The 24252-nt window shown below is 49.9% G+C and overlaps 2 protein-coding genes across 25 annotated transcripts in view; both read left to right on the top strand.

The window, feature by feature from the left end:
* The window catches only part of SLC6A13 (solute carrier family 6 member 13), a 45192-nt gene extending 32939 nt beyond the window's left edge, over positions 1-12253 (top strand). The window contains exons 8-15 of one of the 3 annotated variants that reach the window (XM_074325216.2): positions 4856-4959; positions 5890-5984; positions 7561-7673; positions 7999-8136; positions 9736-9838; positions 10312-10412; positions 11377-11547; positions 11797-12253. In XM_074325216.2, coding sequence (XP_074181317.1) covers positions 4856-4959; positions 5890-5984; positions 7561-7673; positions 7999-8136; positions 9736-9838; positions 10312-10412; positions 11377-11547; positions 11797-11919 — 948 coding nt within the window. In that variant the 3' untranslated portion in view covers positions 11920-12253. Of the gene's footprint in view, positions 1-4855; positions 4960-5859; positions 5985-7560; positions 7674-7998; positions 8137-9735; positions 9839-10311; positions 10413-11376; positions 11548-11796 lie in introns of all 3 variants that reach the window. The other 2 variants (XM_019711298.3, XM_019711297.3) reach the window with 2 other exon arrangements.
* A 4033-nt stretch (positions 12254-16286) lies between these two features.
* The window catches only part of SLC6A12 (solute carrier family 6 member 12), a 28696-nt gene continuing 20730 nt past the window's right edge, over positions 16287-24252 (top strand). Inside the window, exons 1-3 of one of the 22 annotated variants that reach the window (XM_088801541.1) lie at positions 16287-17773; positions 20172-20259; positions 22604-22832. In XM_088801541.1, the coding sequence (XP_088657667.1) occupies positions 22628-22832 (205 nt within the window). In that variant the 5' untranslated portion in view covers positions 16287-17773; positions 20172-20259; positions 22604-22627. The other 21 variants (XM_074325209.2, XM_019711292.3, XM_019711295.3 and 18 more) reach the window with 21 other exon arrangements.

The raw sequence follows: 24252 nt of genomic DNA, 5'->3' as shown, positions 1-24252 counted from the left end.
TGTCCACAAATTTGGGAAGTTCTCATCGACAATTTGTTTGAATATATTCTCTGTTCCCTTCTCTCTTTCTTCTCCTTCTGGTATGCCCATTATTCTTATATTGCTCTTTCTGATGGAGTCAGAAAGTTCTTGTAGAGTTCTTTCATTTCTTTTAAGTCTCAAGTCTCTTTCTTCTTCTATTTGTGTCATTTCCAGGTTTCTATCTTCGATGTCACTGATTCTTTGCTCCATCTGGTCAACTCTACTACCTAAGCTGGTTATTTCATTCTTAATTTCTTCTATTGAGTTCTTAATCTCCAGAAATTCTATTTGGTTCTTTTTTAAGATTTCAATCTCTTTCGTAAAATGCTCATGCTGTTCTTTGATTGAGTTTCTGAGTTCATTTAACTGCCTATCTGTGTTTTCTTGTATCTCGTTGAGTTTTTTCAGAACTGCAATCTTGAATTCTCTGTCATTTAAGTCACATATTTCTGTATCTTTAAGTGCCTTCTCTGGAGATTTTTCACTTTCTTTCTGAGCTATCTTGTTGCCTTGGTTATTCATGGCAATTACTGGTTTACTATTTCTCTTCCTAGACATCTACAGGAGTGACTTCTGCAACAGGTTGATAGAAAGCGGTCTTTCTTTTGTTTGCCAGTACTTGTTGGTAGAATGTTTTATTATTTCTCCAACTGCAACTTATTTTTCTTCTCCCACACGGTAGTGCTATGATTTCTCTGCACTATTCCAACTTCTCACACAATGGGGGGATTCCCTGGGAGACGGGCTTCTCCTCTGTTAATAGTTCGTCTAGGTTACAGGGCGCAGTGTCCCGGTGGGTATGCAGAGAGCTTTTGATGTTCCAAAGCTCTTCCAGCTCCTGATTCAGAGCCCGTATATTTCAGCAGTTCTGTTTACTCCTGCAGGGATCCGCCCAGATAGGTGGGGCCAGGGGCGGGGTGAGTTGTGAGAGGTGGCCCAGAGCAATGGCGGCGACCACCACCACAGCCGGTCCTGCTTCCACAGCTCTCTCCCCTTTGCTGGAACTAGTTGGGCTGTGAATTTGTGTTTCCGGTCCACAGTTCTCAAAACAGCAAATTTTCTGTTGTTTTGATCTGACACTGCTACTGTTCCGCCTCTAGCACCGGGCAGGTGGGGGCGGGGCGAGCTCTGGGAGGGGAGGGAGGGGGCGGCCGGTCTCAGTGCCTAAGGCTCCGTTCTCTGCTCGGCAGTGTGGGCTTAAACCCCCGTTTTCAGCCTCTTCCCTCAGTCTTTTCTCCGAGGTCTCTGCCGTGAGCGTTGGGTTCAGCCGTGTTATATTCTGTCCCCTCAGCCCTGTGGAGCCCTGGCAGAGCCCTAGCAGTCTGATCTCCCGCAGCTGCGGTGGTTCTGGGAAGCAGCGAGCTCGGTGCACTGAGCTGGGTCTGCATCCTGCGCCCCCGCGGCTCCGTCTCCGCGCGCTTCTCCCTTTCCTCCTCCCTCCACTCGTGCGAATCTCCCACCTGTAGGTGATTTCAGTTGGTAGTGGGCCTCTTCGTCTTGCCTGTCTGCTGTGCAGGGAGTCCTTTTTTGAGAATGAGTCTTTTTATTCTGATATTGTGCATTGAAGTCTGTGGAACCTCCTCATCACTGAAAGGTGAGTTGTTTATTTAAAATTACCCAACGATAAACAGCAGCACTAGCTGACAGTCGATCATGTGCTTATTATTTGTCACACACTTTACCGAGTGCATGACACAGTTTAATCCTCCCACCAGCCCTGGGAATTAGTTAGGTGTTAGCCTTATTTTACAGGTGAAGAAACTGGAGCTTAGGGAACCTTACAAATTTGATTCAAACCACAAAACTAATGTGTTGGAGGCGGGATGTGGGGAGCTTGGGTTTCATCACAAGTAGTCTTTTGGAGTCTGTTGTTTTAATCACCGTGATATTCATTTTCCAAAGAATATGAATTATTTGAGAGTTTGAAAGGCTGTTTTTTTTTAATTATCCCAGAAGGTGGGATAGGGAAGTAATATTTATTTTTGTGTAAGGAGGTTTACATACATTATTTTATTTGTATTTTTATTTATTTGTATTTTATTATACCCATTTTCCTGATGAGAAAGGCAAGGTTCAGAGAGGTTAAGTGACTTGCATAAGATCACACAGCTAGTAATTAATGGAGTTAGTAATTGAAATCCAGTTCATTTTGACGCCAAAGCCCAGGCTTTTTCCACTACACACTATTTTCTTCCTAAAAATAGTAAATATAATAATCCTTGGGGTTGGACTCAAAGTTGAAAACATCTTTCCTGGACTTTCTAGAGGTCTCGCTTTTTCTCTGTGGCCCCAGAGAACTCTTTTTGCCTACACTCCACCAAGCGTTTTTCACACTTGTTTTTTTCTTGGTCAGTCTTCTGCCCCAGCCAGAGACACATTAGAGCTTTATTCTAGAAACCAGGTCTCCTGGCATGGGCAGGGGGTGGGTCGCCTGCGGTGGGAACAGAACAGCTTGCTCTGCTAGTTCCTTCAGTCCTTCTTCTGACCCCATTTCTTCCCCTTATCCCAGCAGGCTTGTCAGGCAGCAGCTGTGCAGAGAGCTGGGGCTTGCCAAGCTCTCAGGGAGGGGCTTTAGTCAAAGGCACCATATCTGACCCTTGCACTCTGACCTCTCAGCTCTCCTGCTGCATTTTTCTCTGTTCTCATTAACCTCTCCTCACAACTCAGTCTTAGTCTGTCCCCCATAGGGCAAGGTAAACTGCCAAGTCACAATTTGTCTTCCCAAGCCTGAGTTTACAAAACTTCATAACCACAGGATTTGCGCCCCCTGCCGTCATGTGGGCAGCCACAGAGGTCTCTAGGGCACTGGACAATTTCCCTGGTAACGTGTGGGTCCGTCTGCACCCTGGGTACTGCGAGGCACATGGAACAAATCCTCTAGGCCTGGATGACCTATTTGGGAGAGATTGCCTGATCTCATGACCACGTGAGCCCCCAGGCAGATAAGCATCGCTCTCCAGCGCTTTATCTCTGACCCTGGGTAAATCCGCTGTACAAGCTCAGAGCCGCTTGTAACCTACTGAGTGAGCAGGGATGAAATAGAACAGAGTGACTTTCAGACCAGAGGTCACTGAGTTTTCCTGAGGTCACTGACCATCCTTACAGTAGCTGGCGTGCAGAGTGTTAGAAGAAAAAAGGATTTGTAACAACTTGAAGGAGTAAACAGACCACCCAAGGCACTCCCTCACATTTTATGGCATCACACTGAACTTTGTAAGCACCCCTCTTCTGGTCTGCAGGCTCTTTTCATGCCTACCCTTTCCTTCTTTCGCTTCTGAACTAAATCCTGATGCCCATCTCCTTTCCCATTATGTTTTCCCTCAAGGTGAAAAAGTCCTCAGGTGTTTCTGTCCTTCCTGCTCTTTCTTGCCAATGGGCCCCTCTGGTTCTGCCTCTGCCTTTTCCCCGTAGCAGCTCCTGCCACACAGCTCCTGCTCCCACCTTGGGGATGGGAGTCATAGGGCGCCGAAGGGGCAGGAGGCTAGAGACATTCTCCCCTTTTCTTCACCATCCCCCCCCTTTCCTAATTACTGCGTAAATGGAAATATAACAAGAGGAGTGAGTGCCCTGGGTGGGTCCCTGACCCAGTCCTTGGGGACTGTCAGGTGGTGATTCCACATCTGACTATTCAGTAGGATCATCCAGGAAGCTCCGAAAATGATACAAATTCCTGGGTCCTCCTTTAGCCCGAGAGCTTCAGTGTCTCAGCTGGGGATGCTGACTGCGGAATTAATGTGATTGTGATGTAGTCAGCTTGCCACTATAAGACTGAGTAACATGCACTTTGGCGGGGTGAGTGTGATAAGAGAGAGAGTAAGGGAGGTTGAGGTTGGGGGAGATGGGTAAGGAGGCAGGGAGAGTCGCATAGGGACTGAGGAGCTTTGGGCAGAAAGAAACTGAGGCTTTGGCGTGTGGGGCTGTTGGGAGCCTGATATTAGTGAAAGGAAAATAGGGGCCTGTTGGAGGACTCCTGGGGCAGAGCCAGGCAAAAGACAAGAAATGGGGAACACAGAGGTGCTGGGACAGCTGCCTGGGATGCCTGTGTCCACGGCTTGGTGCTCCCTTGCAGAGCTCACCTCCGCGGAAGGCAGGAGGTGCCTGGGGGGTCTGTGGCCCCAGGACCTCACCTCCTGCTGATCTGCAGGGTTGCCCAGTCCTGTTTGCCTTGACTTCTTTCTCTTTTGGATGTTATTCTAGCTGTTAAATCTAAATCGTAACATGCTCAGGCGGGGGCAGCAGCTGAGATAATAACAGTAACAACCATACCCTGTGTTTAGCTGGAGAGCTCTTTCCCCCCCAAGGAGTACAAAGCCCTTTACAGATGCATTTCTGTTCACCCTCTTGACTTTTTGTGAGCTGAAGATTGTTCTTCCTGTTTTTCAGACAGCGGGTTTTGAGGCACGAGAGGCCAAACTACATGCCCGTGATGAGTCTGATAGTAAGGACCCTGGACCCTAGAGATCCTGTCTCTGGGTTCCTTCCAAACTGGTCACACCACCAGGAGAGCTCAGGGCAGGGGTTTGTTTCCAGGATAAAAATGTGGTGCCAGGCCTAGTCCTAGCGCACGTTCCCCCCACCCACCCTCCTCCTTTAGTCCTCTTCCTCGAATGCCTAATGTCTATGCCATCCTGGTAGTGCCCGAGAAACCCCATCTAGGGCCCCCAAAAGTAGAGCCCCTTGGGATAGCAGGTCGCAGGGGGTTCTGCACAGGCTGAGAGCAGGGTTTTCACCAGCCCTCGGCCGTGCCTGGCTCAGCATGGGCCTGTGTGCTTCTGTGGAGCCCAGCTGCCCTGGCTTCCCTGGGGTGCAGCTTTCTTCTCTTTTCCCTGTGTAGGTGTGGATGGACGCGGGCACCCAGATCTTCTTCTCCTTCGCCATCTGTCTAGGGTGCCTGACGGCCCTGGGCAGCTACAACAAGTACCACAACAACTGCTACAGGTGACTGGGGCAGTGGGGCCTGAGCCACAAACCTACATCTCTCTACTGTCCCTCCAGCCGTGCTGGATCAGGGGTGGTTTGGAGGGTGCACCAGCTCATGGATTTGCCCACCCCACCCTTCACCCCACTTTCCAATACTCTGGGGCTACCAGTGGCTTAAAGGAGCCAGCTGCAGCATGCCAAAGGGATTGCTTCCAAATGGGTGGGGGTTGCGGTTGGCTGAGAAACTGCAGCGGGGCCCAGCCTGGGTCCTGGCTAATTTAGAAGTTAGTGGCTCAGGAGTGTAAGCAAGCCCGAGAAGTAGTCGTGTCATGCAGTGGAGCCTCAGTCTTGCCTACTTTGTACATTCACCCCAGCAAACATGGACTCCTTACCTATTTTCCTTCACCCCTCTCCCTTCCATGTCCCCTCCCCATGGTTCCCTTGGCCTATCTGGTTCATATTAGAGAATTTACGCCAATTTTAATATTAGCTAAAAATATATCATACATTTCAGAATCAGATTTAGGTGACTGAGAATTATTTGTTGTTTGGGATTATCCAGGCGTATGTCCTTGATATTAGCATGCCACACTGAATCGTGTCCCAGTGGTGGTATCCCAAAGGTGTGGTGACACGGTGGGGAGGGGAGGCTCTGTGGCAGTTTGTAATTTTTAGATTAATATTTTACTTCCTCAGAGCCTCATTTTTTAAGGACTACCTTGATTTATTCCAAGACTGAGCTAAAGGGGGGGGGGGGAGCAGAACTGTCCCTTGAAGGCTCGTCTTAATTCTGCCAGGCAGCCGCCTCAGGCCTGACTGCTGTGAGGGGCAGGGCTCCCCTGGGGTTTCCACTGGCTCCCACCTGAGGCCCTGCAGCCCTTTCTGACTCACCTGTTTCCACCTCCCCACCTACTGCAGGGACTGCATCGCCCTCTGCTTCCTCAACAGCGGCACCAGCTTTGTGGCCGGGTTTGCCATCTTCTCCATCCTGGGCTTCATGTCCCAAGAGCAGGGGGTGCCCATCTCTGAAGTGGCAGAGTCAGGTGAGTGGTGGGGAGGCCCAAGCCTGTGGATTCTGTGAGCTTTGAACCTTCACCAACCGGTTCCAGAGGTGTTTCTATTGTCACCTTCACTGTGGGTGAGCTCTCGTCACCTTTCAGTGGCTGCATCCCAGGAAGGCCGGGGAGGACGTAAAAACAAAGCTTCACAGGGTGAAGGGGGATACAGTGACTGTTTTTCTTCCTACCCCAACTTCTAGTTCCTTACCCTGGAGTCCACCAGTGTTACCAGATTTGTGTTTATCCCTCCAGAAATAGTTTAAGCATATATGAGAAAAAAAATACACACCCATACATACATGCACATTCACTCATACTACTATTGCTTTTAAAAAACCAATTGATAACATACTAGATGCACTGTTCTACATCATGACTTGTTTTGTTCACTTTAAATGATGTCTCAGGGGTAAGTTTCTATTGGCACATAGAGTGTCCTCCTTTGTTAAGTGAATGCTTTTCTACCATGCAGTCTTGTTATTGCTGGTTTTAAATAAAATGAAGGACTAGTCCCCTCTCTGGGTGAGCTGTAAAGGTTTGTCTTGCTCTTCCCCTGTTCGGTGGCCCACCCGCTGCACTCTGTAACAAGACAGTTTTGATCATAGCATTCACAAGTGCACCTGTTACACCGAGTGCCACGCACTGAGCAACTAACATCATTGACTCATTAAAAATGATAATATTTCACTTTTATTAAACACTTACTATATGCCAGGCACTCTGTGAAGCATTCTGCCTGGACCGTGCAATGGAAAGCTGTGAGGCAGGTGCTAGTATCATCCGCATCTCACCAGTATGGGGAGTGCGTCTTCAAGAAGTAAAGGAATGTCCAAGGTCAAAGGTCACAGGGTCACACCCTTTTGTTCAAAGGAAGCTTCCTACTGATGAACCCAGGCACCGGCTTGAGAATCCGTTCCTGCTATTTGAACGAGCTGAGAGGAACAGTAATTTATTTTAGAGGTTGTATGTCAGTGGTATTCTGAAATGAATGTCAGTTCACTCTTGGGTGACAGAAAAGGCGCAGGGTGCAGAGGTGGCAAACTGGTGGCCTCAGGCCCACTTTAGTCTGGGAGGTATTTCCTGTGGAACCGTCTCCTCTCTAGAAACAATGCAGTGATTGCTTTAGTTGATGGGGGCACCATAGCGCCAGGTCTCATCAGGCCCTGTCACTCTCTCATTTTCCTTTGGGTCAATTTTGCAAATGTACATGGTCTGCCTGGACCCTGAGGTCTTTTTGAGTTTGAAACCTCTGGTTTGGGGCAATAGATCTGGAGAGTGAGATCAGAGGATTTGGGGTAGAAATTACAGAAATATGGGTGATACACCCCTTTCTGTCTTCCAAACCTTTATACCCACAGTCTCTAGGTTCTGTTTCTGCCAATAAAAATACAGGGGGTGGTGGAAATTTGGGGACCAGGTAGAGTGTGTCTGTCTTCTCCTGGGTGAGGACAGTGGGGGTGAGGTTTCCTCTGGCTCCTGTTATGCCATGGCGCCACACTTGGATCGCACATGGCCTGGGGCCGGCCTGGCACTCTGCGTGTCCCTGTGCTTCCCGCTGCAGGCCCTGGCCTGGCTTTCATCGCCTACCCCCGGGCTGTGGTGATGCTGCCCTTCTCTCCTCTCTGGGCCTGCTGCTTCTTCTTCATGGTCGTCCTCCTGGGACTGGATAGCCAGGTATCAAGTGATGGCCACTCAGAGGCTGAGAGACGAGTGGGTGTGGGTGGGCTGGGGGAGGAGCAGCAGTGGGCACGAGGTCGAGCTTAATGCCCCGCTGGACCTTAAAACAGCTGGGGGTTGGGCAGCTGTCAGATGGGAATGCCCTTCCAGGGACCAAGAGGAGCTGTGAAGGTGGGTCCAGACCTAACCATGCAAGGACAGCCCTGGGAACTGGAGACAGGGCGGCTGACAGGGCTGACCCCGCGAGCCATAAGCCAGCGCTAGTGATGGAGCTTCTTCTGGGAGCTCTTTTTCCCTCCAATTCTTTTGCCCTCTCATCCAGTTTGTGTGCGTAGAGAGCCTGGTGACGGCACTGGTGGACATGTACCCCCGTGTGTTCCGCAAGAAGAACCGGAGGGAGGGCCTCATCCTTGGCGTGTCTGTCATCTCCTTTCTTGTTGGGCTGGTCATGCTCACAGAGGTGAGGCTCTGGGAGGCTTCCAGGTGGGGACCAGGTGAGGAGAGGAGTAAAGGTGGACAAGTCCTGTACTGAAGGAGGAACAGGGTGCTGTGGTTTCAAGGCACTGGGACCTGCTCCTTTCCTAGCCATGGGAAGTACAAATAGATGACTCCCTCCTCTGGCCTTTGGGCATTGACCATTTACTTCTGCAAGGGGTATTTTGGCTCCATGGTAAACTGAGAGGTATGGAAAGGATGGTTGGGAAGTCTTGGGTGAGGGAAAACTGCCTCTCCAGCAAGATCCCACAGTTTCCCAGGCAGTTGTACCAAGTTCCAGGGCTAAACTTCAAAGGGAGAAAGGGAGCCCTGGGGATGGGTGCTAGTCTGTGTGACATCTCAAAGGAGAAGGAAGGAGATGAAACTTGTCAGCTTGTTAATACCAATGGCAGCCCCTACCCTGATCTTTGCCAAAAAGTGCACATTATGTCTTGGACTTCTGGGTCAATTCTTAAATATTCTCAAGGACAATCTAACAATAAGAGATGTGATCAGACAATACGGTGAATGTTTAAATAAAAGATCTATTACAGTAAAAGACACATTGCCATTCTCAAAATACTTCCCCTTTCTTTGAACACACTTTGTTCTTGCCATTGTTCTTAACACTTTCTGAAGCAGTTCTGGAAGTCCTCTGTCATGCGTGTCTTTAGTTGCACTGTCGTGGCTGCCTCAATGTCCTGAATTGATTTGAAATGTTTACTTTCATGGTCATTTTGACTTTGGGGAAGAGTCGGAAGTTGCACCAGAAGCGATGTGTGACACGGGCATTTTCATGATGGAGGATGATTTACAGCACACATTAAATCACACCTTCTCTCAACTGTAGCTTATACCTGACTGACTGCATCGAACAAGTTGAAACTTGTCACACACTGTTACTAAGGTTCAATGCGCCGCTTCCCATATTGAAGATCCATACCTTTCCATTGGATGGCACTCAGCAGTAGCATTCACCGTGTTTTGTGATCACAACAGAAATGCTCCATGTCACACATCACTTCTGGTATGGCAATTTCTGTCGAATGAAAACATTACGGTGTGTCCTTATCCACCTTATCTGGCACCGTGCAACTTCTGGCTCTTCCCCCAAAGTCAAAATGACCATGAAAGGTAAACATTTCGATTTGATTCAGGATATCAAGGCAGCCACGACAGCGCAACTAAAGACACTCACAAAAGAAGACTTCCAGAACTGCTTCAGAAAGTGGCAAGAATGATGGGATAAATGTGTTTGAAGTGAGGGGGAGTATTTTGAGGGGGATTAATGGCAATGTGTCTTTTACTGTACTAATTTTTTTTTAATTTTAAACATTTACCATATTTTTTGATCACATCCCGTAGCTATCTATTTCATCCACCCCAAAACAATAACAAAAAGTAATCATTGCCTCATATCTGCCTCGTGCCTTACAGTTTACAAACTAACTTCTCTTTTAACATCGGTCTCTGTGATCTCACTAACTCTGTTCTGTGCCTTGAGAGTGTGAGGCTGGCAGGCATAGGGGTATATCTGTCTGTGTCCTCCAGATAAAGTTCTGTTTTTTTATCTCCTCCTGGGCAGGGCGGTATGTACGTGTTCCAGCTCTTTGACTACTACGCAGCCAGTGGCATGTGCCTCCTGTTTGTGGCCATCTTTGAATCCCTCTGTGTGGCTTGGGTCTATGGTGAGTGACTCTCCCTAACTCCAGTACTCACCTCCCCCCCAGGGCTCTTAGACAAAAGAGAAACATCCACTGCTCACACCCACCTTTTCTTGGGACTTCTCCCCTACCCGACCTCAAAAATCTCAAGAATCCTAAATTGCTACCATTGGAAAGACCCCCCAGAGTCTGCCTTGCCTACCCTGCTGTTTATAGCTGTACCTAGACCACCCCAGGTGGGTCCATATCCTGTCCTATTCAGACCTGTTCAGTCTGTAGCAGCCTGATAATCAGAAAGTTATTGTCTTTGCTGCCCACGGCCATTCCTGCCTCTGGATCCCAGGGAAGAGTTCGCTCCCAGCAGAGATCTGTGCAGACAACCACCATATCTTCTATTCATTGGTCCTTGCCCATCCTGGTCTGTGTGGGCCCTATCCTGATGCTTTGGATGCTAAAGAATGTCCTTTCTCTCCCTTCTTTCCTTCTCTTCGTGGTAGGAGCCGGGCGCTTCTATGACAACATTGAAGATATGATTGGGTACAGGCCATGGCCTCTTATCAAATATTGTTGGCTCTTCCTCACACCAGCTGTGTGCACAGTAAGATAACCTTTGGAGAGGAAAGCCAGATGAAGGGATAGAGAGATGGTGGTGGCAGAAGGATAGGTAGGCTGTTAACCCTAGAAGGGAATTCTCCATGGGGATTGAAAATCACTTTAGATTTCCGTTCATTCTGCTGTTGGATTCTAGAAAAATGACAGCAAGATAGATTCTTCCTTTCCATTTCACAGAAGGATAAACTGAGGTCCAGAGGTATCCGACAGTTTGACCAATACCACAGTGTGAGTCTAATGTCATAGGCAGGACTGAAACCCAAGTGCATCGGGCTGCTTGTAATAATACTGATAACCACAGCAATAGTACTAGCAATTAGATACAGAGCACTTACCGTATGCTTTACACATTTTAACCCATCAAAGCCTCCCAAGAACCCCACAAAGTAAGAATTACCATTATATTTATTTTACAGATGAAACTGAAGGCAAAGAGGTTAAGCAATGTACCCAAGCTAGAAAGTGGCAGAGAGCTAGGATTCAAGCCCAGGCGACTTGACGCCAGAATCTGAGCGTGTCCTGCTCTGTCCCGCTTCCTCTGGCCTCTCCATTAGTTTCAGCAGTTCCCCTGAGCACCCACTGTATGCAGGATGTAAGTGAGGCCTGACCCCTGCCCTTGAGGTACTCACAGCCCCACCTGATGGCACAGGAGACTTAAACAACGGAAAGCACAAGCAGGCACAAAGTCCTGTCCTAATTGGGGGCGAATCATGAATAGAGGTGCCCCTGGGCACGGGGCCCTGGCAGGACAGGGTAGGTGCCCAGGAAATATCTACTGGGGGTGTGTGGATGTTAAGCAGAATGTGGATGGAGATTGGAGGCTGATTGACCTACAAAAGCCTGGAAGAAAATACAGGTGTGGAGTGTGATCTCTGCCAGCTCCTCCAGGGGGCGCTGACGGCACAGGGCCCCTGCTCCCTAGCCCCTTTCTCTCCTGTTTTCACCCTCAGGCCACCTTCCTCTTCTCTCTGATCAAGTACACCCCGCTGACCTACAACAAGAAGTACACGTACCCCTGGTGGGGAGATGCCCTGGGCTGGCTCCTGGCTCTGTCCTCCATGGTCTGCATTCCTGCCTGGAGCTTCTACAAACTCAGCACCCTCAAGGGCTCCTTCAGAGAGGTAGGGAGCTAGTGGGGAGGAGGGCAGTCAGAGGGGCAGGAACCCTAGTGGATGACGGTAGATGGTGGATTGCCAGGGTAGAAGATGGTGCACAGGGGGCGGTGAGCCTGGTGCAGGGCTGGGGGAGGAACTCTCAGAAGGAGACCTGGGCTGGCACGTATAGGGAAGCAGGCAGACATTGGTGATGAGGGAAGTTGGCAGACTTGCCCCCACTCTACCTCATGGCGGCCACCTCGACTCTCCTTGCAGAGAATTCGCCAGCTTGTATGCCCAGCTGAGGACCTGGCTCAACGGAACCGATCAGGACCCTCTGCCCCTGCCACACCCAGGACATCACTGCTCAGACTCACAGAACTAGAGTCTCACTGCTAGGGGGCAGGCCCTTGGTCAATGCCTATGGGCCTGGCCTTGGGGACAGCTGCAGAAATGGAGGACAGAAGCAGTCCCGCTGTGCTTTTATGTCCCCCACCTGGGGTAGATAAGACAAAGGGGATATTTTGGAATCCACCTTCTGAGCTGGGTGCTTCCAATCCTAACTTCCCTGCCCCAGGGGTGGCTAAACAGGTGTGAAATGCCAGTATCATGAGCATAACCTTTGAGGCAGGCTGGGGAAGCTGGGTGAGGGCTGGTGGGTGGGCTGCGAGGTCTGTTTGGCATCTGGGCCCTCTTACCCTTCATTCCATTAAACCCAAGTTCTCTCCACTGACTGCTAGCAGTGCTGCCTGGTTCCTGCCCTTCTGCCCTGCTGCCTTACTCCCTCATCACTTTCAAGTTGTGGCTTTAGGACTTCCGTCCTCCCCATCTCCTTCCCTCACTGAGTTCATGTGGACCATGAGGAGAGAGGTTTGCTATGGGGAGATGGGGCCCAGCTGAGATCCTCCATCATCAGACACTCAGACCAGGAGGGTCTGTCACACCTCTGTCCATGCTTCTCCTAGGGTCCCTTCCTGCTTCCTTCTCTGTGGAATAAGAAAGGCAATGGAGGGAAGAATGAAGGAGGGGACCTGAGCCGTAGCTAGACGAAGGAGGAGGAGAGTGGTTGGGCTTTTGCTGCTCACATTTCTGTTGGCCGTGTCCTCTCCTGACCCCGCCTGACAAACGTGTGTCTGCATGCGGCCGCCCAGGGCCTGGTGCCAGGGTCATAAAAGAGGGACAGCAGGAACTTCATAGATCAGAGGTGGCAGGTACCAAAAGCCTTGACAGAGCAGGGCACTATGCCTGTTCAGCCAGCAGAGGGACCCCACTGCCTGAGCACCACCTCGCCGCTTTGCTGAGAAGACAGATGCTGGATGCAGCACTGCCAGACATGGCCACAAGGGGGTAGCAGCGCCGAGACCGCGGCTCGACTAAAGGCCTGAGCTGTGAGATGAACTCGTGGGGTTAGCCTGCAAAGAGGACCCAGGTGCGAGGCCTCGCCCGTCCCACCTCAGGGCCAGTGCACATGGCCTTGGCCCCACAGCATGCCACAGGTGTGTCTCCACAGCCCTACCTCTGATGGGTGTGGAGAGCTGGAGCACAGGTGTGTGTGTGTGTGTGTGTGTGTGTGTGTGTCTGAACACACACCACTGTGTTTCTCCCCACACGTATGGAGGCTTTGGTGCTGTCTGTGTCCCCACCTCTGTTCTGATGGTTCTTCCTCCAGTGCTGTGTCAGGGGAGCACCTGGGGTTCCTAGAGCTGCAGGTGAAGGGTGCACAGCATCCTCTGGGGGGGTTTTCTTAGTATTTCTTTTTTTTACAAGGCAATTAGTGGGAAAATGCAACTGGAATCTTTGCCAGACCTCAGGTTTGGATTTTTTGTTGTTGTTAGGAGAGTTTATAAGAACTAGTGAAAGCAGGCCTGCTGTCTGTTGGCCTTCGCCGCTCCTTCCTGGATGGTGACTGTGGGCATCCCCCACGTGTGCCAGGCGCAATCACAGTCCTGAGATGGGAGAAATGAATCTGCTAGAGAAACTTGAGATACCACACACATGGCAGCTGCATCCAACCATATTCTCAGAACACCTACTACGTGGTGCTGTGCTATACACAGGATACATAAGCAACAAAAATACATACAGTTTCCTCAGTGACAAATGCTATGAAAGAAAGGGGCACAGTGCTATGAGAAAGAATAATTGGGGTATGGAAGGAACCTGGTGACTTAGGTTAGGTGGTCTGGGAAGGCCATTCTGACGTGTATTATCTCTCTATCCATCCATCTGATCAAACTTGCAAGAATCTGCTAGGCTCAGGAAGGAATGTAGGTAGTTCAGTAATGGTGATTTGAGTCCTATTTACGAGATTCACTAATAGCGGAATATAGTGTGAAAATAATCTATTGGCATAAGAATCAGGAGATGGGGGTCTAGTCCTGACCTGCCTCTAACTTGCTGTGGGCTTTGTGGAAGTTACTTGGAATTCAGGTCTTTGTTTTTTTCAGATGGAGATAATAACATGCTCCCACCATCTACATGTTTGCTGTAGGGCTCAAATGAGGTAATGGATGTGTGAACCCTGAGGTCATTAAACCAGTTAGGGGAGTAGGTGAGGGGGATCTGCTCTAACAACCCAGGCGGTTGACAGGGAGAGATGTGAGAGAAAAGCTTGGGTCCTGGTGGGCAAAGGGAACAGGGAGGCCCAGACTTGGTTTTAGCCAAGGGCGTCCAAGAGTCTGTGGGGGTGGGGTACGCTCGGTCCCATTTGCTCTTGGCCTGGAAGGGCACTTACAGGATCCTGCAGTTGTCAGAGGAAGAAGACACAAAAAGAAAGGGAGCCCTGTTCTGTGTAGAAGTCACACCTGTTAGAGAAGAAAGGCAGAGGAAGAAAGACAGGTAAAGAGAGCCCTGAGGCGAGCGAGAGCTGAATGGAGAGAGTGGAAGCACAGGAAACGAGACTCAAGCTGGGCCCTTGGAGACAGGGAAACAATGGATGGATCAGGCACCAAGTCCACCCAGCTGCTTTGGGGCCTCAGATGTCATACCCTGGACGGGCATGTGTCTCAGGTCCATGCATGTATTCTCAGACACACAGTCCTTCATCATCATCAGATAAGTGTGCCCGAGCTCAGACACACCACTGTGCTGAGTGTACTGCTTCTCACAGGCTACGTTCCTGGTGTGTGGGTCCTACCCTCTCACTAGCACTGTGACCTTGGGCAAGTTAGTCAGTCTGATCCTTTGCTTTCTATAAAGTGGGAAAAATAATACATCATTGTGTCGTTGGAGTCAGTGGAGGGTGTAGGAAGAGCTGTCCTGGGGACACATTCAAGCAAATCCATCCTATTTCCTGTGGCTCCAGCCACATTGGGTTGTCAATGAAACAGAGACACCCAAGAGTTCAGAGACATCCTGCTGTCCTCTGGCCCCAGGCACCAGGTCGCACTGGGCCCCAGAAAGAAGGCTACACATTTATTGAGCTAAGCATTTTTGCTAGGAGACAAGAGAGGTAGCCCTAAAATAACCCTGCCTGCTGTGGACCGAGAAGCCTGTCCGCACCAGCAGTGTTCCCCAAGAAAATCTCCCAGAATAGGGAAGACTGGGATCATTTTTCCCCCTCAAGTTGCATCCATCCATCCATCCATCCATCCATCCATCCATCCATCCATCCATCCATCCATCTGTTGAACGAGTGCCTACTCTGAGCCAGCAGTGTATTAAATGCTAGAGGCAGAAACAAAGAATTATGAAATGTGATCCCTGCTGTTTAGATAGTCATGGTCTGGGAAACAGAGTGCTGCAGTGGAACAAGCATAGATTTTTGGAGCCAAGAGGCCCACGTTTAATTCCTAGTTCCATCATTTACTAGTATATGGCCTTGAAACTGTGTGTGGCGGGGGTGGGGGAGTGGTGGCCAACCAAGTCCGGAGCTCATGCTGCCTGAGCCGCTCAGCCAATAAACCAACACAGGAGTTGGACCATAGAATAAACGTTTATTATCAGGGCACCGGTGGTCAGAGAAGACAGCGGGTTAACACCTTCAAAACTGCCTTAACATTCTCAGACCAGCTTGGGATATTTAGGGGGAAAGCAGGGCATTCTCCCAGAGATTGCATGACATACTGGAGGTCTGTTCTTCTTTCATGATGCCCCTCTCTGTCATTGTAACTCGTTGGTGGCATCAGGGATCTGGGAACAGTGAGGTGAGTAACCTGGGAAGAAGATAGTTTGTAATTAGCAAGCATACCGGCATTAATTATGTGCTACAGTACCCTTCTAAGATGAGCCCACGGGGGCAGGCATCCCCCCCATCCCGGAGGCATTCTGAGCTCAAGCTGCAGGGCTTCTATTGCAGGGGTCCCAGCTGGGCCCCTGCTTCAGCCTTAGGACATGTCACTTCTGTTCACCCCAATGTTCTCATCTGTAAAACGGGGCTAATAATTCCTACATTTCAAAGTTCTTGTGAGGATTAAATGGGGTAACATGCAAAGTACCTAGCCTGAGTTAGACGCTCAGGAAATAGGTTTCATGCCAGGCCCTTTAAAAGCAGGCATGAGGTTAGAAGATGGGAAGATTCTATGGGGTTCATGGTTCTCACTGCAGCAAGATAACTGATTCATTTGACCATATTTCATCTTGTCTCTGGACCTTCCCAATATGGAAACAGCCCAGTCTTAGGAAGACTTTCCAGGTAATTCCGGGATTCCTACCTTTTGCACAGATGGGGGTCTCTGGCCTCCAGGAGTTTACCAATTGGTCTGAATACTCAGTGGGGTGGGGGTGGACTTGAGCATGGGAGGGCTCAACGTTAAAGGGAGGTCAGGTCGAACGAGGTAACTGTTCTCCTATAAGGCGAAGGAGAGGGGACAAGACTGCTGGGCCATGCGTATCCCCAGGTCCTCGCAGAAAGCCTGACACATTGTGGCACGAAATAAAAGTTTTAAATGAATGAAATGAGCTAGGAATTCACCCTCTCCTAGTCTGATTCTCTTTGTTCTTGCTCCCCTTCACGGAGAGCCTGGGTGTTTTGTTCTGGAATAGCTGCAGCAGGTACTCTCGTGGACTTTGGTGTCCCTTCTGCAGTACCCTCCACGATTGACACACGGTGGCCCGACATGTGGGGGCAGGGCAGATGCAGCAGTGCAGGTCACATCACCCCAGGTGAGCACTGGGGGGAGGGGACTGGAATGTGAGTTCTGGCTGGGGCCATGCCCTGCTCTGCCTGAGCTGACCCCCAGCCCGCCTCCTGCTTTCCTGGAGGCAAAGGTCTGAGAACTGAGACTCTCTCTGGCTTCCCCTTGATGGGGAACCACACAGGAGGTGCTGAGAGGGGCTGAGAGACAGTGAGAGGGGGGCACTTGATGGAAAACTACAGACTGAGATTCTCACTTCACACCCAGCCCTGCTGGGAAGTTCTAAAATACAAAGGGGAAGCTCATGCGAAGGGAAATTTCCCTTTTCTCCCCACAACTTCCCCTCCTCCACACCACCTTGGCCTGAAAGAGACCCTGACTATTCTGAATGAATGGCCTTGGGACTGTCCTGTCTCCAGCACCGTGAGGGCACGCTCGGGAATAGTGATGAGGACCCTGTCCTGGGTAAGCTCACCGGGCACGTAGCACAGGACGGACAGTCACACTTATTCAGTATAATTCACCACTGATAGCTGCCAGGCAATCAAGCACGTCCCAGCTGTATACCTTAGTGCTGGGAGGTCACTAGAGCATTATTACACTGCCTAGGACCAGACACTCCACCATCCCAGCCCTGCTTCCAGAGGACCCACAGCCAATACCGACAATGCCCCTGAAACACCTGTGTTGTCCTTAGCAATATACCCTGTTGTCTTCAGCCTTTACAGCAGCTCAGTGAAGTGGGTATTGTTATCTACCTTTTACAGATTAATAACCTGAGGCTGACATGATCGGTAAATGACAAAAGGAAGGGTTCAGACTCAAGTCTGTCTGACTGCAAACCTGTGTTCTTTCCAGATTGGGCTCTTTGAGGTGTGCTCTGGGCACGTTTCTCTAGGAAAATCCCAAGGAAAAGGGTAGTGGTGGTGAAGGTCCAGAGCCTGCCTTGAAACCACAGAGGCAGGTACTTGGTGGAAAACTCCAGCATCTGATTCACCCTCCTCCCGTGCTTGTCACTGGTGCCAACGCCCCTTCTGAGGTTCCCAGTTCCCAGCCTGGGACTTGGTGGCTCCATCCTACTGCTCTACTAAAAGCGGGCTCGTCCTCTGCCCGGCATCCTGATCTCCTCGTCCCTCAGAAGGAGGAAGGAGCGGGTACTGATACCAGGAGGGGGCGAGGTGAGAAGGGGAAGGGGGAAGGGCAAAGGAACAAAAGGAGGGGAAACGAGGTCGAATGTGAGTCTCTGAGCGGGCTTGGAGGGGTCCTCTGGGGACAGCGCCCACTCGGAGGGTGGGAGGGGCCACAGTGGGAGTGAGTGGGGGTGGGGGACTGGGGACAGAGGACTTGACCTCTGCTGTTGGATGTTGTAATTCTGGTTCACAAACTTTTGACCCCAATCCCTCCTGTCGCTTGTGGTATTTCTCTGTCCCTTCCTTCTCAATATACTGGTGCGTGCACACACACACACACACACACACACACACACACGCACACACACACACACACACTCTCACACCAGTCACTTTCTGTCTGGGAGCCCCAGGACAACGGCTTGGATGGGATTCTGAGCTGGAAGAACAGGAGGAGCGAAGGTGGACAGCTTCCCTTTCAGGCTCCACCTCTGGGCATTCTCAGACAGGCTTCCCTGGGACTCCCCCGGGGACCTGCGGCATGGAGCTGAGCTGACGGCAGCAGCCAGACTGGGGACTGAGGTGAGCAGGAGGCGGAGGGCTGCATCTGTCTTCCAGGAGCTGAGAAGGTCCTCAGAGAGGCTGGAGGCTGTGACCCGGGGGGCAAGACTGCAGAATCGTGTGTCTCTGGTGCACGCACTGGGGCCAGAGCAAAGTCTGACGTCCAGGAATCTTAGGACAAGGGGTGTTAGCCCAGCTCCCCCCACCGTCCACAGCATCTGAGTTGCTCAGAGACAAGCCTGGGTAACAGGAAAGCTCACAGATGGGGGGATGGCCACAGGGTGTGTGGAAAAGACGGGGTGGTCACCTGACTGAGGGGGAGGGGAAACAGATGGTGCCCCGCCAGGTGGGAGGAAGAGCAGAAGGGAGAAACCTCGGGCCATTCCCGAAGGCCTGTGATCTGCCATCAGTGAGCAGAAGTAAGGGGCTCCTGCCCTCCCCCCACCAGAGAGCAGAAGGAGGAAGCTGCCTAGCTCGGGCAGTGTGTGGGGAGGCTGGGGTATGCTGGTGCCTGAAGGTCATGAGGGAGCTGACACAAGGCACAGAGAGCCACCAGCCAGGCCAGGCAGCCCCTAGAGTGGGACGGACTAGATGGGAGCCAGGTTTTGGTGCTGTGCACACAGGTATGTGTGTGCAAAGGGACGTGACGGGAATGGCACCAGCGTGTGTATGGAAATGGGAACTGGTATGTGGGTGTGGGCTGAAGCAGGGGCTGGGGTGTCCTGTGCCGTGTCCAGGGGCTGGGCCTTTCCTATGCTGGGCTGGGGAGTGGGATGGGGCTGAGCTGGGTCACAGCAGCACGTGGGGAGCATTTCCACACTTGTCTGCGCCTCTGCCTAGAGCCTGGCCAGGCCTCTGAGCACATACCCAGCCCCTGCAGTTCACTTTGGACTTGCTAATCTCTTGAATATTTCCCCGGTGAGCAGCACTGTACCTAGTGTGGGTTTGGGTGTCTTTGCTTCTGGAGGGCACTGAGGTATGATGAGGCCCACTCCACACCCCGTACCCAGTCCCAGCTTAGCAGAGCAGGCAGCCAGCCTGGGGAGGTGGTGCTAGGGGCTGGGGAGGCGACAGAGCCGCGCTGGAGCCTTGGGAAAGGGGAGACATCCAGAAGTCATCTTGACTGTGGATAACACTGTTCTTTAGTCCTAGAAAATGGATTGGGGTGGAAGGGCAGAGTGCAGGCAGGGTGAAGGTGGCAGGAGGGCAGAGTGTGCTATTTTTTGGCTTTTAGAAGTTAACCCAAAAAGGAGAGCTCTGTACAGCTTATTTTTATGTCTAACATTATCCTGGACATTTCTCCCTGAATCTAACTTGAATCCCACTTGCTGCAATTTCAGCCTCTTTCTCCTTGACTTAAGCATGGCTCTGGGCCAGCTTGCCTTTCCACATGCTCTTGCTTTCATTCTGCCATTCCGGTTTTTCATTCTTACCCGTAAGTTATGATCCTCCCAATAACCTTTAAAACAAACAAGCAAACAATGTCACATCAGCGTTAGGTTAGTTCATCCACGCATGTTGTCTTCTCCTTCCTCCCCTGTCTCCAACACAACCCAAGCCCTATGCCCAAACTGGGCTCTGAGATGGCTGCCCCAGCCCATCTTCTCCTCTGGTTTTCCCTTCATTTACTCCTTTCCCCCACCAGGTCTGGCCTCCTCCAACTGTTGAGGACAGCTTGGTCCTGAAATAGCTGCTTCTGGTCTAGGGACCGCAAGGCTTGTCTGCTGACCGTCCCCTCCACGACTCTTGTGCTTGGCTCACCCTGCGCCATGCTACCCTCTGGCCTGGCAAGAAAGGCAATAATCTCACTTTGTCTTTTATGGGTCTTATTTTTATCCCTGCCATCCCAACACCCCTGTTGAGCAGGGATCATTCTCTCTTCCAGGGAGGCTGTGTGAAGCCCACAGAAGAGGTGTGATTTGCCTAACGTCACACAGCAAGTGAGAGACTCCACTCAACCACTTATTGTATTGGTAAGTTTATTCAAACCATTCAAAAATAGTTTTACTGAGCACCTGCTACCGTGTTTCCCTGAAAATAAGACCTAGCCAGACAATCAGCTCTAATGCATCTTTTGGAGCAAAAATTAACATAAGACCCGGTCTTATTTTACTATAATATAAGACTGGGTCTTATAATGTAATATAATATAATATAATACAATACAATACAATACAATACAATACAATACAATACAATACAATACAATACAATACAATACAATACAATATAATATAATAATATAATATAATAATATAATTTTTGCTCCAAAAGACACATTAGAGCTGATGTCCAACTAGGTCTTATTTTCGGGGAAACAGGGTATGTGTCAGGTCTTATTCTTCATTTCTCTGAGTTTCATTTCCTTATTTATAAAATGGAGTTAATAGTAATATCTACTTCAAAGATTTTTATGAGGATGAAATTTAATAATGTATATAAAGATGTGTATGTTTTTCGGACAGTGCTTACTCAAATGTTACATTTGATTGTTATTATTAGGCCTGGGCTAGAACTTGGGTTTCCTGTCTGGTGTTTTTTCATTGTTTTTTTTTTAGTTCATTCATTCATCCATTCATTTGTTTGATAACAGTTCAGGAGCTGTTCCTCAGGGTACCCCAGCCCCAATTCTGTAGTAGTATCCGCAGTTGGTTCAGGTAGCGGCAACGTTTCCCCTGGGACCAGACACCTGTTCTTTCAACCTGAGGCTCTGGCTCTCAAGGCCCCGTGGAGTCTGCTGCTTACTCTGAACCTGGAGCTCTTCCCTTGCCTTCTTCCACCCCTCCTCCCTTGTATCAGAGGCTGAGGGCCTCTCATTTCCAGTGGGTGCCTCTCTCCTCATCTTCCCTTCTGGTCTGCGCTTGCGATGGCAGCCTCTGAGTAGGTGCCAATACTGGAATTTCACCCTGACGTGCTTTCCCATTCCTGGGATAAGCTGCACCCTCCAAGTCACCTTCAAAAATTTCCATAACCTCAAATGGCTCCTGCCACACCTTTCTAACAGGCTTGGGCTTGGGCTGTTGCCTGGGTTAAAAGAACCAACAAATAAACACAGACTCTTCTTTTAATAAAAAGGATCCCTTGTGTTTCTCTAGAGTGTTGGAGGAGCATGGAGCTCTTGGTGACTCTGGGTCACTTTGGTGCCCCAACGCCCTCCGGAGGCAAGGGGTGGTGGATGGGTGCTTCTTTCTGCAGCCTGGGCACCTCCTCCTGGCAGCTCACTGGAAACAGAGGCAGAGGTAGCCTTAGGGAGATTGTGGGGTGGGAGAGGGGGAGGGGAAGGAGAACAGGGATTGTAGATACTCCACGACCGTGCAGCTTGGCAATTGACAAATGGACAACGAGAGGGCAGAGTAAAACTGAGCGGTTTAACTGGAAGTTTTTGGAAGTCCAGGGAGCTTTGGGCTCTTTAGGAGGGCAGGGAGTTGGCAGGGGCAGTGAACTGCCGTGATGGACAGCCACTTCTGGGTCTCCCTTGCGGGGACCACTCTGATCTGAGATGACCACCATTCATGTGACTCAATCTGGTGATCCCTTCTACTTCCAGGACCCCTCACCTGTTCTCAGGACAGAGGTACAACAGAGAGAAAAAGAACCAGGCTTCCCTTGAAGGCCTGCCCTTGGCCTTGGCACCAATCCTAGTCCTCATCTGCCCTTGTTCAGCGGCCCCACCTTCCCTTTCCCTCCCAATCAGATGGCTGGAGCCAGCTGGCTCCCATGTTTACCCTGAGTCGATTGATCACCCTGGTGCAGCGATGAGCACAAAACTGGCCGGGGAGACCATGCAGCCACCTAGGCTGCCCCTACCTTTGACCTCCGGCAGCCTTTGATCTCTTCTGGCCTGGAGGCTGGAGGCTGAGCTGGTGCCACTCCCTGGGTACTGAGAAGCTGGGACAGACAGGACAGCAGAGATGGTGGCTGGCTGTAAAGATCAAAGGGACTTGGAATAAAAGGCCCCAAGCTTGGGTTTTAATTCTACTCTACTGCTAAATGGTTTCAGGCAAGTCACTTCAACTGCCAAGGCCTAGATCTTCCCATCTGCAAAATGGGCAAACTAAGATTTGGTCCCTATTTGTTCTCAGAGCCATGAGAGCAAAATGTCATAAAGTTCAATGACATTTAACTTTAAGTGTAAATGTCATTGAGAGTTTCAGAAGAAAATCAATAGTCCAACAATACATGAGAGCGATATTCCAATAATAATGAAAGATTAAGATGGAGAAAGCAGGGATGGTAGGGCATGTATTGGGGCTGGGCTGCTCATTGCTTCTCCTCCCAGCAGGCTGTGCCCATCTCACCATCCTGCCCCATTCCCAGCTCGGCGGCCTCCCAATCCGTTACATGGCTCTGGACAGAAAAGTGGCGGTCCCTGAGGATGGGCCGCCCGTGATCTCCTGGGTCCCTGAGGAGGGAGAGAAGTTGGACCAGGTGAAGGATCGGGGCCAATGGACCAACAAGATGGAGTTTGTGCTGTCAGTGGCCGGGGAGATCATTGGGCTGGGCAATGTCTGGAGGTTTCCCTATCTCTGCTACAAAAACGGAGGTGGTGAGTTCATTCTGAGGTAGGCGTGGTGGGGAGAGCTGTGCCCTGATAGCCAGGCAGTGCCTACCTGGGTGCCTCCTGCCTGGGCAATGTGGCCAAATGGAAGGAGGTAGAATGGAGTTGGAGGACTTGAGTTCGACTTCTAGCTTCACCACTGGCCTCAATGTCCTTCTGTGTGAAATGGAATGATACCTCGGAGGGCTATGGTGAAGATTAAATAAAGGCCTTCGCTGGATCCAGGGATCTGAGTTTTTAATAAGCTCCTTCATTGCTCTGCTGAAATGTCAGTTGTTGACAGGATTCATTCATTTATTTAACTAATATTGTTGTGGGCCTAGCATGTGCCAGGTACTGTTCTAGATACAAAACAGAACGCATTCCATGTGTTATAGTCCTAGTGAAGGTGGCAGATTACGGACCAAGAAGTAAAGTATGTGGCATGTCACATGGTGATGAGTGGAATGGTGAGAAGCTCAGCCAGGAGGAGGGGTAGGGAAAGCTGGGTCACAGGGTTGGGGGAGAGGGTTTTGAAATGTGAAATAAGGTACCAGGAAAGGTTTTGTTAAGGAAATGACATTTGAGTAAATACTTGGAAGAGGTAACAGAATGACGCTTATGGATGTATATCAGGTAAAGAACATTCCAAACAGAGGGAACAGCAAGGGCAAAGGTCCTGGGGTGAAAGTGCAACTGGCATATTTGAGGAACAGCGAGGAGGGGAACGACAGATGGGGAGAATAATAGGAGATGAGATCAGAGCCGTAACAGGGCTCAGATCTTTTAGGCTCTGCTCTGAGTGAAAGAGGAACAACTGAGGAATTTTCATTAGCGGAACAATATTATCTTGTCTATGATTTTTATAGATTAAAGAAACATAATTTTATTACTTTTCAGCACTGGTAGTAAAAATGAGCAGGGGCGTGGTAGGAAGGGTCCATAACAATCTTTTTAATTGTGCAATTAAATGGTTTTTAGTATATTCACAGAATTGTGCAACCACCACCACCATTGATTTTAGAATATTTTCATCACCCCCAAAAGAAGTCCGGTACCTGTTAACAGTCACTCCCCATTCCCTCTCCCCACCAGCCCTTGCCAACCACTAATCTACTATGGATTTACCCATTTGGGATGTTTCATATAAATGAAATAATTTATTTCGATGAATTTATTTGTGACTGGCAAGATTCATTTTTGCCTTTTGAAAATACCTGTGTTCTTCTTATGGAAATGATGTATGTTTATAGTGAGTATCAGAAGCATTCCAGGAGGTAGAAAGATGAAACATTTCCATTTAAAGGTAACCATTGTTTGGAAAATTCTTTTAAACACTATATTTAACTTGACAAATATTTACTGAGCCTCTACCATGTATCTTGCTCTGTGTTTTAAAGCTTACAGTTATCATTATAAACTGCTTGAA

Source organism: Rhinolophus sinicus, chromosome 1 (assembly GCF_057876585.1).
Source record: "Rhinolophus sinicus isolate RSI-liver-muscle chromosome 1, RSI-T2T, whole genome shotgun sequence".
Lineage (NCBI taxonomy): Eukaryota > Metazoa > Chordata > Mammalia > Chiroptera > Rhinolophidae > Rhinolophus > Rhinolophus sinicus.
This window is presented reverse-complemented; position numbering and strand designations above follow the sequence as displayed.